The sequence below is a fragment of the Callithrix jacchus genome, chromosome 7 (assembly GCF_049354715.1).
Source record: "Callithrix jacchus isolate 240 chromosome 7, calJac240_pri, whole genome shotgun sequence".
NCBI lineage: Eukaryota > Metazoa > Chordata > Mammalia > Primates > Cebidae > Callithrix > Callithrix jacchus.
The window spans coordinates 148,360,920-148,376,744 of NC_133508.1; the positions used below are offsets into that span (position 1 = coordinate 148,360,920).

Here is a 15,825-nt window from a genome sequence, read left to right on the forward strand (position 1 = left end):
CATCAATAATCCATTTGAAAGTTAAACAAGATGCCACTGAAAAAGGGCATTTTTAGTCTGAGAGGGTGGCAGCTTGACTTCCAGGTCCCAGTTAAGTCCTTTCTGCAGATGGACGCATTTGTCCAACCTGTGCCCTTCCTCCCTGGCGTGGTGGAAGGCGCCACAGGGCACGGAGGAAAGGTGGAGGACGGGGAAGAGGGTGTGTGTGCATCTGTGCACGTGGTGGGGATTTAGTTCTTGATTTTAGGGATCCTTTCTGAGAGTACAAGGCAGGGATCAGGTTATTAAGAAATTCTGAAAGATGACTCAAGCAGTTGAGTAAAAGCAGCTTCATTTTATAAACCGCCAGTGGGAGCCATTCCGGAACGTGCCCAGGTGTTCTCGTGATTGAAAACCAACCAGCTGGAAGAAGGAAGAGAGGGAGGGAGTAGACCCCTGGAGACCAGCATGTGATAGCGTGTGCCGGCGACTTGTGAGGCCTGCCCAGCCCCTCCCCCTTCCCACCCACTCCTTGCCTGCCAGGTCTTCCCCTCTCTCCTCATTGCAGGGAGACACGAGGAGGTCAGGGAGGCTGCCTGGGAGCCTGGCTTCTGCTCCCCACTAACTCCTGGCACAGTCATAGGACAGCTCCGTGGTGGGGTGCCATCTTTGCCCATGGCCGGCGGTGGGTTCCACAGAGGCCTCGATGCTGCTGAGCCAGGGAACATGAAGTGGTGGGGCCCCACACAGTGGCTGGCTGACAGTGCTGGTGGCTGCTGTTTTTCCTAGCTATAAGACTTCAGGCATATGACAACCTCTCCGAGCCAATTTCTTCATTTGGACAGGGAGGATGCTGATGCTATCTGTCAAATTCGTACCCCATGTCCCCTCCCAATTGGAGTCCCAACCCTCAGCACCTCAGAATGTGGCCTCATTTGGAGACAGGGTCTTTACGGGGTAATGAAGTTAAAATGAGGGCATTACGGTGGGCCCTGATACAATACGATTAGTATTCGTACACAAAGAAGAAATTGGGACACATAAATGAACACATAGAGAGGGAAGATGGTGTGACGAGATACAGGGAGAAGATGATCATCTACAAAACAAGGAGCCAACCCTGCTGGCACCTTGATCTTGAAATTCCAGCTTCCAGAATTGGGAGCCAATCCATGTCTACTGCTGAACCCACCCCGTCTGTGGCACTGTGTTATGGCACCTCTAGCAACCAACACAGAATACAACTCGAGCCCATAGGAAAGGCTAATATTTCTTGTGGTGGCAGGGAGGGGCCTTTCTCCTGTCCTGCCCCCATTTTCTGAGAAGCTGTGCTTGGCCAGGTCCTGCTCAGTGGGAGGCAGCTCTGGTGTCAGGGAAAGGCCTCAGGCTCAGGTCCCTGCTCCAGCACTGAGTGGATGGTGAGCTGGGCAGGCGTTGAACGTTTCAGAATGTCTGTTTTAGCAACTCCAACCTGGGGCAAATACGAAACCTCCCTGAGCAACTTGCAGGGTGGTTGTGCGGTTCAAGTGAGATGACCGTATACATGGAATCATTTCATGAACCCCACAGTGTCGATTTCTGTGGTGGCTATTACTGTCACAGGGGAGAATTCTGAGAATGACAGAGAAGTGTTGCAGAGAAGCTTGGGGGTAGGCATTCCCGCTTTGTTGGGAGTTTGATACTGCCCTAAGGGGCCCACAATGACAGTAGCCTCGCTCACAAGTGTTGCTAGTACTGGCCCACCTTGAGTTCAGGTACGCTGCTACCAAGTGGCAGCAGGAAGCCTGCTTATATGTTCAACCTTTTTCTTGAGATTCCATATGTAGGAAAATACTATTTATTTAGTGCTTGTTCTATGACGTGGGCTTCATATTTGACATTTCTTTTCTTTTTTTTTTTTCTCTGAGAGTTTCACTCTTGTCACCCAGGCTGGAATGAAATGGCGCAATCTTGGCTCACTGAAACCTCCACCTTCTGGATTCAAGGGATTCTCCTGTCTTAGTCTCCCGAGTAGCTGGGATTATATGTGTGTGCCACCAGGCCTGGCTGCCTTTTGTATTTTTAATACAGATGGGGTTGCGCCATGTTGGCCAGGCTGGTCTCCAACTCCTGACCTCAAGTGATCCACCTGCCTCTGCCTCCCAAAGTGCTGGGATTACAGGCATGAGCCACCACGCCTGGCCTCATTCAAGCTTTCTAAGGAAGCCCCTTCCATTTCCAATGTGCTTAACTTCAGGTCTCCTGGCCACATACCTTCTATTCTTTGATGTGTTATTCCAAACAAGAGAAAGAGAGCCATAGAGCCTTGCTTCTTTCTTCGCCTCTGCAGCAAGGTTTCTACCTGGTCCACGGTGAAGTCAGATGCTGCCTGCCCCCTCTCCAAAGGGGGGCATCTTGGTGCTTTATTCTCCTGATCAACAGGGAGATCCTTTTTCTCTCTCTGGCCAGAACTGCCTCCCTGACTTGAATTTGTGCCAATGCTGGACTGACTTCTCTTCCAGGCTTCTAATTCTTTTCCAGTTGAATCTGACAACATCTCCAAGTGGAGCGGGACACTAAGGTGGGAAGTAAACTTTTCTGCGTCCTCAGCACTTGGGCTCTGACCCATCACTGGTCAGATACTGCCCACACAGGGTAGGTTTATCTCGGGCTGAGTGAGCCGGAGAGTGCGAGGGTTGGCTTGCTATTAACTCACAAGGAGAAATCGGGGAGTTGGAGGGTTTAAGTTGAGACAGGCCTCAGGCCACCCACAAGGAGGGCAATGGTTTCTGGCTGACACGAGCCCATTTCCACTCCTCAAAGGCAGAGAGTCCTCATATTCGGCTCTGTAACCCCAGAGCCAGTTTTGGCATGTGGCCCGCAGCAGAATCATGGTGAATAGATACATTTTTTTTCTTTTTTTGAGATGGAGTCTCGATCTGTCACCAGGCTGGAGTGCAATGGCACGATCTTGGCTCACTGCAACCTCCGCCTCCTGGGTTCAAGCAATTCTCCTTCCTCAGCCTCCCAAGTAGCTGGGACTACAGGCACGCGCCACCATGCCCAGCTAATTTTTGTATTTTTAGTAGAGACGGGGTTTCACTGTGTTGGCCAGGGTGGTCTCGATCTCTTGAACTCGTGATTCCCCCTGCCTTGGTCTCCCAAAGTGCTGGGATTAGAGGTGTGAGCCATGGTGCCCAGTCCTTGGTGAACATTTGAGGAAAGAGCAAGTTCATCACCTACACCCTAAGAAAGTTAATCATCCAGTGCACGGTGAATGTTAGTTACCTCCTCCTGTGTGGAGTCTCAGAAAAAATAGAATTATTCGGATTATTCGGGGCCTGCACAGAAAATTCTGTGCCAAGAAATTACTTCAACCCAAACTCTCCAGGTAGATAGATCACAGTTATCGCCATTTTAGGGAGTGTGAGGGAGTCAGGGGGGCCTCTGATTTGGCGCTCCGGTGGCCTCGGTGCTCCCTTGGGTCATCTGTCTTTCTTTGTCTTTTTCTGTTTCTTCCTTCATCCGTTGAGCATGTTATGCACTGGACTCTGTAGTGGAACTGCAACATTAAAGGGCACGGCATGGCTCTCGAAGGGCTCACAGCCTCCAGGTGGGTCCGCCCTGGCTATACCCTTTCACAGAGTGTGGGCTGAGCAGAAATCTGCTGTGGAAGGCTCAGGCCACTGTCTACCTGCATCTTACTTTGTATAGCACCTTTTACAGTTTGCTAAGGCATCTCAGGTATTATTTTATTTAATTCTCACAATAATCTTGGAAACCTGGTATTATTTACTGTTTGCTGTGAACCAAAGAACAATCGGTGGGCATGGGAGAGATGGGGGATTAGAAGGAGATGGCACAGCCACACCTGAGTTCAGAAGAGCAGAAGACCCTGTCTAAAATTCCCGACGATGGCAGCCATTCTCTCCCCAAGCATCTAACTGGCACCTCAGTGATGGCAGTGAAATAGCATTCATTATCTGGTGACATTTCGCTGGCAGCTTTTTACCTCCGCTTCCCCTGAGATGTGATAACAAAAGTTTGTCTGATCTTCCTTTTACCCATCTCCCCAGCTCCCTGCCACCCTCAGTTCCTTTTCATCCCTGTGCTTGAGGGCATCCCTTCTTCTGTCTCAAGGTTGTGCTGGCCACAGCAAACATAGCGGTCCCCAGGGAGACCAGTCCCTCTTTCTTCCTCTTACTTCAAAGGGCCTTTGGAGGTCTCCACCCCATGGGCTGAACAGAATGTATTTCATTTTTTTAGGAGGCTGGAATCAGCTGTCAAGCAGGCAGGGGCACCTTGGGCTCTCCTTTCCTTCCCCATTTCCAGGACCCAGTAGGGAGGGAGGGGGTGAAATCTCAGGCTCCTGGGTGGGGCTGGGGAGTCCGGCCTTGTCACTGGTAGGAGGGGCCACACTCCTTCCTCAGCGGCTGGTGGAGCTGGGCCTGAGCAGGACTTCCCTGAAAGACTGGGAAGGAAGCCTCCACTTGGTAGTCAGTCACTCTCTGGGGAGGGACCTGCTGAGGTGGGGAGGCCGGGCAGAGTCAGGGCATGGTGGGGAGGGGCCTCCACATTGATTGTCCAGAAGAGCTGCCTTGAAGGCTGAGTTGCTCCACTGAAACGGGACAGGGCCTTCTGAGAGACCTTCAGAGCTGGGGTTTCAGAGAGGAAGGAGTCTTGGATCTCTTCGCCTTCCTGGAACCCTGCCTACCAGGAAGAGTGGCCTGCAGGTTGGAAGGTAGGACAGCTCTGAGGGCTGTTGCTGCTGCTGCTTCCCCTGTCAGAAACCCATCCCCGTCACTTCTCAGATGGATGTCGGGGAGAAGATGGCTACAGACCAGACCTCAGCAGATCACTAAACAAACCAAAGCTCATAGTACAAAATCAGATTCTCCTCCCTGCCCGCGTGCATTCCCTGACCTCAGGACAGGCTGGCAGACCTTAGCGCAGGTTTGTCTCCTCTAGAGGGCAATGGTCACAAGCCTAGATGCTTCTGGAGCTGGCAGGCCAAGTGTCAGGGACACCAGAGGGAGGCAGAGGGGCTGGCGACCTGGAGAGCAGCCTCTGCTGCTGTGGCCATCCAGGTTGGCCAAGTCTTCTGATTTTCCAGCAGAAGTCAGAAATACATTTTACAAAAGTTCTGTGATAAAAAATTTTAAGCATATACAAAAGTAGAGAGAATAGGAAAGTGAGCCCGCATAGACCCCACAACCTGCATTTGATGATTATCCAGATTTTGCTGCCTTTGTTTCATCTGTTTTTATTATTGTTAAGATTTTAAAAATGTGAACTCTCCAGACTTCTAAATGTTGGCTCAAAATTTTGGAAAACACAAATGAGTTTCATCGTGGGGGCAGCTGTGGGCAACGCTGCTCAGGGGAGCTGGGTTTCTACTGTGGGCCAGGAGCGTGTGGGGACCCTGGGCCAGGCCTCCCCTGTGCTCTATCCCGGCTACACTCCAGGGTTCAGGGCCCATGCCCTAAAGCCTCCAAGAGCCACCTGCAGTCACACTTCTCACAGAAGGAGAGTAGGTGTGGGGCAGACTGAAATCTTACTAGGCATATTGCTGGCTCAATTTTGTCTCTTTAGGGTATGGGGAGGGAGAGCTTAGAGGCACAAGTCTTTAATTCAAAGGATATTTATTGAGCACCTGCTATGAGCCATGATAGGTTCTGGAAATATAGCAGTGCACAGAAAAAAATCCCTGTCTTTTGGAGTTAACATTTTTGTAAGAAATTATAGGTAATTAGATACAAAGGTGATTGTGTGTGTGTGCCTGTGTGTGTGTTTATATATTCCCACACGTTGAGCATCCCAAATCTAAAACTCTGTAATCCAAAGTCTTCAACTTTTTGATTCAGAACATGACACCACACGAGTAATATTTCATACCTGACCCCATGTGACTGGTCACCATCAAAATGCAGGTACACATCACACAGTGTGTTCAGTGCTCTCAAAGCAAAAAAGACCTCTCAGCTGCAACAGATCTTCAGTCGGCCCCTTTCCAGATCCCCCAAGCAACATGCCCACAGGGTAATAAAATGCATGCACGTAGGCCAGACATGCCCCACGTAGGGCCAAGACCTACGTGCATTACCCACTGTGTTATTTTGCTTATTCTCTGCTCTGTGTAAAGATATTGTGGAAAATGTCAAAAAGACCTCCATGGTGCCCTGAGGGTAATGCAAATATTTTGAAATCTGAAAAAAATCCCAAAAAACCCATATCAGAAACACCTCTGGTCCCAAGCATTTTGGATAAGGCATCCCCAACCTGTAAATGCGTGTGTGTATGTGTATGCGTGTATGTATACATACCTGCTACATGGAGGATGGCTGCCTCCAGGGGCACAAAGGCTGGCCAGCAGAGGCAAGCTGAGGCCAGTGGACAGAGGTGCTGATATGAGCTCTGAAGGAGTAGGTTGGATCTGCAGACTCAGTGGACCTAGGATGATGACTGGCTCTCCTGGATTTCTCGGTCATGTGAGGCAATAAGGTCCTCTCCTCTGTTTCAGTTAGAGCTGGGTTTCTGCGACCTGCAACTGAATGTGTCCTCCCTAATGTATTCTTGCACCAGTGTGTATATCCTCAGTGAGTGCCTGGGCCAATTTGGGGAGGGAATTCCTGCAAAGCAGAGTGAGGGTTATGCGGGCCCATCAGACCAGCTGCTGACCAGCCTGTGAGAGCAGCGCAAGGGAACCTTGTGTGTGAGCAGCTTCAGGCCACATTGCATTGGCAGGTCTGTGCCCAGGAGGTGGCCTCAGAGGTCCTGCAGAGCCTTTAGTCTCGAGTGGCTGAACTCCTCTAAGTGGCCTCTGCATAGTGTGGGTCAGGAAAGGCTTATGCAGTGAGAGGTGGGTCAAACCTCAGCCACTCTACTGTCCCAGAACCTCAGGGAATGCTGCTGGCCCGTGTTATAATATCAGCACCTTTGGTTTGGCTATGAGTGAAAGTGAATTGAGGGTGGCAGTATAAAGATTAAGGTTCTTGACCAAGAAGGTAGGGACATAGGACAGGTAGGGTGCCATCTGTGTATAATCACCTCAATTTTGTGCCCTTCCATTTGGGGTTCCCAGAATGACTTCCCCACTGATATGGTTTGGCTGTGTACCCACCCAAATCTCATCTTGAATTGTAGCTCTCATAATTCCCACGTGTCATGGGAGAGACCCTGTGGGAGGTAATTGAATCATGGGGGCGTGTTTTTCCCCTGCTGTTCTCATGATCGTGAGTCAGTCTCACGGGATCTGATGGTGTATAAAGGGGAGTTCCTCTGCACACGCTCTCTTGCCCGCTGCCATGTGAGACGTGACTTTGCTCTGTATTTGCCTTCCACCATGATTGTGAGGCCTCCCCAGCCATGTGGAACTGTGAGTCCATTAAATCTCTTTCCTTTATAAATTACCCAGTCTCTGGTATGTCTTTATTAGCAACATGAGAACAGACGAATACACCCACAATATGCCATAGAGAAATGTTACCTAACTTTTTGAAGCTTCAGTTTTCTTATCTGCTAATGGAAATAATATCTACTTTATAGTCGTTGTTAAGATGAAATGAAAAACATGTGTAAAGTATTTAGAATGTTGTAATTGTTTATTAAACATGACGTTGTCCCTACCACTACTTCTGTCTATGCCCCCACGTTACTAATTCTTTTTTTATTTTTGAGAGGGGTTTTGCTCTGTTGTCTATGCTGGAGCGCAGTGGCACAATCTTGGCCCATGGCAATCTCCACTTCCCAGGCTCAAGCAAACCTCCCATCTCAGCCTCCTGAGTAGCTGGTACAGGTGCCCATCACCATGCCTGGCGAATTTTTGCATTTTTTGTAGGGACGGGTTTTTACCACATTGCTCAGGCTGGTCTCGCACTTTTGAGCTTAAGCGATCCGCCCACCTTGGCCTCCGGAAGTGCTGGGATTACAGGCGTGAGCCACCGTGCCTGGCCGCCTATGTTTATTAATTCTATGTTTATGCTGTCTTTGAAATCAGTTGCCTTTTTCTTAGGGTCATTCCCTGACTAGGATTGCAAAGGTAAGCTCTGTACTTATTTGGGTAGTGTTAATTCGTCCACAGGAAAGCTTTCAAAGCATCATAGTTCTGGCTGGGCGTGGTGGCTCATGCCTGTAATCTCACACTTTGGGACACCGAGGCAGGCAGATCACCTGAGATCAGGAGTTCGAGACCAGCCTGACCAACATGGAAAAACCCTGGCTCTACTAAAAAAAATGCAAAAAAATTTAGCCAGGTGTGATGGCGCATCTGTAATCTCAGCTACTCGAGAGGCTGAGGCAGGAGAATTGTTTGAACCCAGGAGGCAGAGGTTGCAGTGAGCCAAGACTGCCATTGCACTCCAGCCTGGGCAACAAGAGCAAAACTCCACCTCAAAAAAAAAACAAAAAAACACAAAAAACCATAGTTTTTTCATTTGTGTAGGGCTTTACAGCCATATTTTTAGTAACACTCCATCACTGAGTCCTCAGCCTGAGAGGCAGATGTAATTTTGCGCATTTCTCAGATTTGGAAGTAAGCTCAAGAAGGTTGAGCACAAACATGAGAGTCAGAGAAACAGGAAGTCCAGCAGAAGGTGGGTCCTGAGCGGTCACTCTGTTGGCCTGTGGTCCCTAATAGCCAGGCTGGGTGAGGGAAGACAACAGGGAGGACTCGGGGCCTGCTCCTTGCTGGGGTAGAGTGGGTGGGGAGAACGTTACCATGTTTGCCACTAGTTAAGTATTTTTAAATCTCTCTTTTCTGCTTAAGCAGAAAAGAAGCTCATTGGTGCCCAAGTCATACAATTAATACAAACTTAGCCAGCTCCCTTGACTCAAGTAAAGAAGGTTTCACCCTTAAGTTTCAAAAAGTTTTATGGTTTATAAAACTTTAAAAAAGAGAATGATGAGCAGAGCACAATTGTTAGTCCCACATTGCACAGTTCTCCCGGAGACGGTCGGCATATTATGATGGAAAAGAAAACACAAGCTTTGAAAGTCCTTTGCTAATTGTATCACCCCTCGAAAGTGTCTTGTTGTTTCTCTCATGTTATTTGCTTATTTTTACTGTGAAAATGAAAAAGGACTCTTTTGTTCTTTCCAGTGTCTTTATTCAGAGGCTATAAAGTGCCTGCCACACAGGTGAGTAAATCCTAACTCACTGAATGAAGGCCCTGCCCTGCTCCTCCTAAAGACAGGGCTGTCCCGGCCTGGCTGCTGACAAGTCCTCTTGTGGTAGTGGGAGCACCTTCCTCTCTGTGCTCCACACTGCCCCTCGCAGCCCTGCTCTGCCTTTCCTGCCTCCCTCCTTTTTCTCTATTAGTGAGTCATCTGGATGCCCCTCTACCAACAACAGATCTCACTGCAGACAGGAGGCTGGGCAGATATATGGCGGGAGGGGCCCCCATAGTGCTTCTCCTGCCCTGGGTGGTTAAGGAAGAAACCGATAACTCAGCGTTGGTGCACAGGGACTGTGACACCTGCCCCACTGGGAATGGAGGGCTTGCCTCTGCAGCTGCAGTCCCTGGGACCAGCCTGAAGGCAGGGCCTGCTTCCTGGGCATCAGAATCTTAAGACTGGGACTTCCAAGGCTGTAAGGGTAACTAGCCAAAGAGAGTGGCTCCTCTCTGCCCTGCTTTGCTTATGCTCTTCCCGGCAGGGCCTCAGGAAGAGACAGGCTAGGGCTGCAGGCCCTGTGACTCCATCTTAGCCTCTGTGGTCACTGGCCCACCCTGTTCTGGGGTCCAGTTATTCCACTGTGTTTGCAGCATGTGATGGTCTAGGGCCACCATGTGACCCTGCTGCTGAACACACAGTCAGAGGGAATAAGAAGGCAGAGGCCCCTGGAGAAGCAGCCTCCCTGATCCCAGGCGTGCACCAAGCCTGTCTGCGTGACTACAGCCACAGCTGCCTTGCCCAGTGGAGACCGCTCTGGTTAGGATGCATGAAGAGATGCATTTTGGCATCAGGGAGACCTAGGTTCGAATCCGTTCTCTGTTGCTTCCCGGCTGTGTGCCCTTGCACCTCTCTAAGCCAGTTCCTCACATGGCAAAGTGGGGGTGCTAATATTTACCTCAGAGGGCTGATGTGAGGGGCACAGTGTCCCCACATAGCCCTCATTGGGGAGAGGTTTTGGTGTAAAGGATTGTGACGGCGTGCCTGCCAGAGGCCTGAATGTGGGCACGTGGGCTCCTTTGTTAAGGCGGCCCCTCAGACACTTGAGGTCTTGGGCAAGTAGGTTTTGTAAGGGCATTGTACATACAAACATTTGCATCACCCCAAATCAAAATGTTATCATCATTCTGGCACCCAAGTTTGTGTGACTCTGTAATGGTTTACAGTGAGTAGGGACAATCTGCTCACCAGGCCACCATCCTGGAACCAGAGCCTGGCATAAGGCCTCAGAGGGACTCCATAGGTGTGAGGCCTGGAGCTCCATGGGGCATCTGGTCAGCCCTACTCACTTGAGCTTGAGGGCTGGGTGGAGAACTGGAGAGTGCCCTGAAGGGACACTGAAGGAGAGAAATGGGAAGGAAACTTAGAAAACTGTGGGGAAGACCCTCTGAAGTCTGGAACCCTCAGACTCATGGGCTGGGGCAGGAACCTGCTTACCTAGGTCTAAGGGCAATCGTGCCTTGTGTGAGGCCCAGGCTGGATCTTTCATGACTGCTGCTTAATCAAAGCTTGGGGTTAAAGTGCAAGAAGGGATTTGAAATTATCAGGATGGAAAGGAGTTTAAAGATTACTAAGTTCAGCTTTTTAGGAGATAAAGACAAAAGGAAAGAAGAGAAGCAGCTTTTCCCCTTATCATCCCGCTTATCATGGAGTAAAGAAAAGAGAAGCAGCTTTCTCCGATACCAGCCTGCTTATCATGAAGCAGAAGTCAGGAGGTGGCAGCTGAGCTTGCAGCACTGCCTGACAGGAGGGTGCAGAGCTGGCTGGGTGTCTGTGACGAATAATTTTATGTGTCGACTGGACTGGGCCACAGGGTGCCCAGATATTTATCAAACATTATTCTGGGTGTGTCTGTGGGGCTGTTTCTGAATGAGATTAACCTTCAAATCAGTAGAATAAGTAAAGCAGACAGCCCTCCCTCATGCGTGTGGGCCCTGTCCAATCAGTTGAAGGCCTGCATAGAACAAAAAGGCTGATTCCCCACCCCAAGCAAGGGGCCGTTCCTTCTTACTGACTGCCTCTGAGCTGGGACATTCTTTTCTTCTTGCCATTCGACTTGAAATAAGACATCAGCTCTTCGTGGGGCTTGAGTCTGCTGGCCTTCCTACTGGGACAGCGCCAGGGTGCTCCTGAGCCTCTAGATTGCTGACTCACCCTGGGGACAAGCAACTTCTCAGCCTTCATAATTGTGTGAGCCAGGTCTCCCTCTCCGTGTATATGTACACATATAAATGCACACACACACACTCACACACCCTATTGGTTCTGTTTCCCTGGAGAACCCTGACTGACGCAGCCAGGACTGCATGTTGGGAGTTGTGTGTTGTGTGTTGTGGAGCTGTGCAGTGGCCTGTGGCCCAGGGGCATTGTTCTGGTGTTGACACGTCTTTGAATGGCCATGTATTGGGTGCCGGGACTGAGGACAGCACAAGCCCAGCACAAGGGACAGAGTGGGAGCTCCTTTCCCTGTCCTTTGGGGAATCCCAATTCCTCTCCCTTGTTCTGGGAGTTGGATGGACTGAACAGGCTCCTCACCTAAGGGGGCAGTCCTTAGGCCAGCTGCCACAGCCATCCTCCCTGGGTAAGCCTGAGGTCTGGGCATGCCTTGGAACCCTGCTCTTCCTTCCCCAGCAGCCCTACAGGCTACTGGCCAATTCCTGATAACTCAACAGGAGCTGAACCTCAAGACAGGTGGACAAGTGCACTCTGCTGGAGCAGTTCTCTGGGGCCCACACTTCCCACACTCAGGATCCCCAGTCTTTGTGTAACTTCATGGAGACGAGCCAGGTGAAGACGTGGAGGGATGTTCCTGGTTGTCCTCTGTCCAGGGAAGGGGCTGAGGAGCAAGGGGTCAGGCAGATGCTGCCTTCCCAGGCTGTGAGGAGATCCTGAAACAGCTGGGGAAGGATGTCTCTGCCCAGAGGTTTCTGCCTGGACCCTCTGAAAGACAGGCCCCTCAAACTCCTCTCACCCTTCCCCTAATTCCAGCATATGCTCTTCATTAGTGGAAAGGGCACTGGGTTAGCACGTAGGACATTTGACAGCATTGACTGGGTCACTGCTTTTGGGTGACCTTAGGTAAGTTGCTCTCCCCCGGTTTGTTCACCTGTAATGTGGGAATAATAATCAAATCAAATAATAGTCAAATCTGCTTTACTGGTTATTCTAAGATGCAGTGAGATAATGTAGGTGAAGGTGTTTTGGAAAATGTGCGGTGCTGCACACAAGGTATTATTATTATTGTAGTTAAATAAATCTGAGCTCTTCCTCTTTGCTCACAGCGACCCCTGTTTTTTTCACATGCTTCCTGTTAGGAAGACCAAAACCAGTGCTTTTTCATCTTTAACGTGCAAAGCAATCACTTGGGATCTTATTAAACTGCAGATTCTGATTCAGTAGATCAGAGTAGGCCTGGATCCTGCATTTTTATGCTCCCAAGTGATACCAGCATTTCAGGTCTGGGGACCTGAACTATCTCTTCATAGGAAAAGAGCCCTAAATCTTTGTATAACATATTGAGAGGAAATCATTTAGAAAATACAGTGGAAGTATTGAAATAGCTTGTAGTTAAAGATGGCTATTGATCACAAAAGATGCATTTTGGTCTTTGGAAAAACGAAGTGAGAGAAGGGAGAAAGAGGAAGGAATGAAGGGAGGAAGGAAGGCAGAAGGAAGAGAGGGAGAAGAGGGGAGAAAGAGAAAGAGAGGGAGGAAAGGGGAGAGAGAGAGAGAAGAGAGGACAGGCCCGAGAAACCCTGGATGGATCACTTCCTGGACTTCTCTGTGGAACAGCCACCATTGGTCTTACTAAGAGAGTCTGTGCTGCCCATCCTCGAGCCTACACTGTTGAGGATTCTTTCAATGTCTCCTGGGATGTTCTGCTTTTCCTCATTCTCAGTCTCTCGGTGGTAGAAGTAGTTGAAGTTGGAGACAATGACAGGCACAGGGAGGGCAATGGTGAGGACCCCTGCAATGGCACACAGAGTGCCCACAATCTTCCCCCCTGGGGTGGTCGGGCACATGTCCCCATAGCCTACAGTTGTCATGGTGACCACTGCCCACCAGAAACCATCAGGAATGCTGGAGAAATGGGACTCTGGCTCATCTACCTCAGCAAAGTAGACCGCGCTGGAGAAGAGGATGACTCCAATGAAGAGGAAGAAGATGAGCAACCCCAACTCCCGCATGGATGCCTTCAGCGTTTGCCCGAGGATCTGGAGCCCCTTGGAGTGGCGGGAGAGCTTGAAGATGCGGAAGACTCTCACGAGGCGGATGATCCTCAGGATGGCCAGGGACATGTTCTGCTGGGCGCTCGGCTCTGTCTCCTGGACTAGCTCTGTGATGAGAGTTGCAAAGTAGGGGATGATGGAGACAATGTCGATGATGTTCATGATGTTCCTGAAGAAGTCAGTCTTGCTGGGGCAGACCACGAACCGGAGCACCAGCTCGAAGGCGAACCAGGCGATGCAGGTGGACTCCACCATGAAAAAAGGGTCAGTGAACGTGGTCTGGGAGAGGGCTGTCTCGCTCATGTTGAGGTTGGGATCTCTGACCACCTTCAGGTCCCTCTCCTCCCGGAACTCTGGCAGTGTCTCCAGGCAGAAGATGGTGATGGAGATCACCACAACCAACACTGAGACCACAGCCACACCACGGGCAGCGCTGGAGCTCTCAGGGTACTCGAAGAGGAGCCAGAACTGACGGTGGATGTCATTGGTGGGTAGCAGTGTTTCAGGGTCTTTGATGAAGCCTTCCTCCTCCCGGAACTGGTCCATGGCCTCACTACCCAGCTCATAGAAGGAGATTTCATCAGCAAAGATGTCGATAGGAACATTGGCTGGGCGCCGAATTTTCCCACCGGATTGGTAATAATACAGGATTCCATCGAAACTGGGCCGGTTCCGATCAAAGAAATACTCATTTCTCATGGAGTCAAAGAACTGCATCCTCTTCTCTCGGTCTCCCAGGAGAGTCTCTGGGAACTGACTGAGGGTTCTGAGCTGGGTCTCAAACCTCAGCCCTGCAATGTTGATGATCACCCGCTGGTTTCCTTCATTCAGGGCCACTGGCTCAGGCCCTGGGGGATCAGCATAGTCTCCTGGAAGCTTGGAGAAGGCCGTCTCATGGTTGGCGCTGTCGCTGATGAGGATCCTCCAGTTGGAGAAGGAGCTGCTCCCAGGCCGGCCTTTTGGGCTGGTTGATTCAAAGTCTGTGGCATAGCCTGGTTCTTCTTGGATTTCATCTGAGTTATCAAAATTGACCAGAGCAACCTCCATTTCTTTCCAGCCACACACATCCATTCTAGGGGAGCCAGGGAAGTAGCATGAAGATCCTCAGCCTTTGCTGCCTGCTGTAAGCTACGGAGAAGAAGAAGTTCGTCAGACAGGAGCCAGGGTGGAACACGACTAGCCCTTGATTATCAAGGTAAGGTACACTAATGGGTTAACAATGACTTCTTTGTAGCTTGGGAAGGAACATCATGGTTATTCTGGCAACATGCTTCCCTTGAAATCATGTTGTACCCCTGAGTTTGCATAAACTAATAACTTGGAGAAATTGCAAAAAAGGATCCTGGCAGAGAGGGGGAGATTCTCCCCAGCAAAGGATGGTCTCCATACGTGGGGCCGTACTGAAAGAGGAAGGTACATTCCTTAATAATAAAACGTATGATAGTGTATTTGCACGAAGCCCTTCTGTCTACCTAAACCCGTCTCCATGCCGAATCTAATTTGTAACGCCTCTCTTTCTTTCACACCAACAGCCAGTCCCTCACACGTCCTTTTGGTCATGGCTTAAAACTATATCTAGAATTCAGCCATTTTGCATCACCTCCACTCCTGCCTCTGGAGCAAGTGGTGAAGGTGGAACAAGATCTATGAACCCAACGGGGATTCTTTTGGGAAGGAAAAACAAGAGGCTGGGTTGGCCAATCCCCAGGGTCCTCTAAATAACCCCTCACCTGGAAATAACTCCCAGGGTTGTTTTGAAGGTACCTCAAATGAGATAACATGTGTAGAATGCTTGGTGGAATGAAAGGCCACTATATTATAGCTATTATTGTTTTTGTCAACTTTCCCACATAACAAGCACTTTAGAAACTACCAGCAATTGGAATTTTTTTGGCCCTAGTCCAAGGTGACCATAGGGAGCAATATCATTTTGATAACACTTTAGGTGAGAAGAAGGTAAATAATTGTGTATGTCTGCACGTGTGCCTGTGTGTGTGCATCTGTGTGTGTGTGTGTGTGTGTGTGTGCACGCATTTGGGCATGCACACTGCAGGCGGGGTTAGGAAATCATGTCCAGTGGGCTTGGACATCTAGACACAGAGACTAACATTTCTTTCCTCAGGTTCATTCTAGCTTCGATTTCAGTTTGAGCACACTGAAGCCAGGCAGGCTGGGGGTGGGAGTGGGAGAGAAGTAAGGGACTTAGCCTTAGGCAAAATCTGTAGTGGTCATAGCCTTGGAGAAGTTCCTTTACAGGTGATGAGGCCATCCTGCAGTGTAGTGCTGTGGTCTTTTCCGTGATTCCATGTTCACTTATCTCACTAGGTGACAATAATCACGGGAGGTTAGATGCTATCTCTGTTTTGCAGATGGGGAAACCAAGTCACAGGGACCAAGTGACTTCCCAACGTCACATAACTAGTACTATGGAGTTGTGACCTGGCCACAGCCTTCTGGCCCAGGGCCTTTC

The 15,825-nt window shown here is 49.9% G+C and overlaps 1 protein-coding gene across 1 annotated transcript; it reads right to left on the reverse strand.

Annotated features, from left to right (window-relative positions):
• Positions 1-12,674: 12,674 nt before the first annotated feature.
• KCNA10 (potassium voltage-gated channel subfamily A member 10) lies at positions 12,675-14,802 on the reverse strand. Its single transcript, XM_003733517.7, has one exon. It carries the CDS (start codon positions 14,424-14,426, stop codon positions 12,891-12,893), a length of 1,536 nt encoding a protein of 511 aa, XP_003733565.3. The 5' UTR covers positions 14,427-14,802; the 3' UTR covers positions 12,675-12,890.
• Between the last annotated feature and the right edge of the window lie 1,023 nt (positions 14,803-15,825).

Bases quoted from the DNA above. Each gene is read 5' to 3' on its own strand.
- KCNA10 (XM_003733517.7), bottom strand. From the start codon at position 14,426: ATGGATGTGTGTGGCTGGAAAGAAATGGAGGTTGCTCTGGTCAATTTT.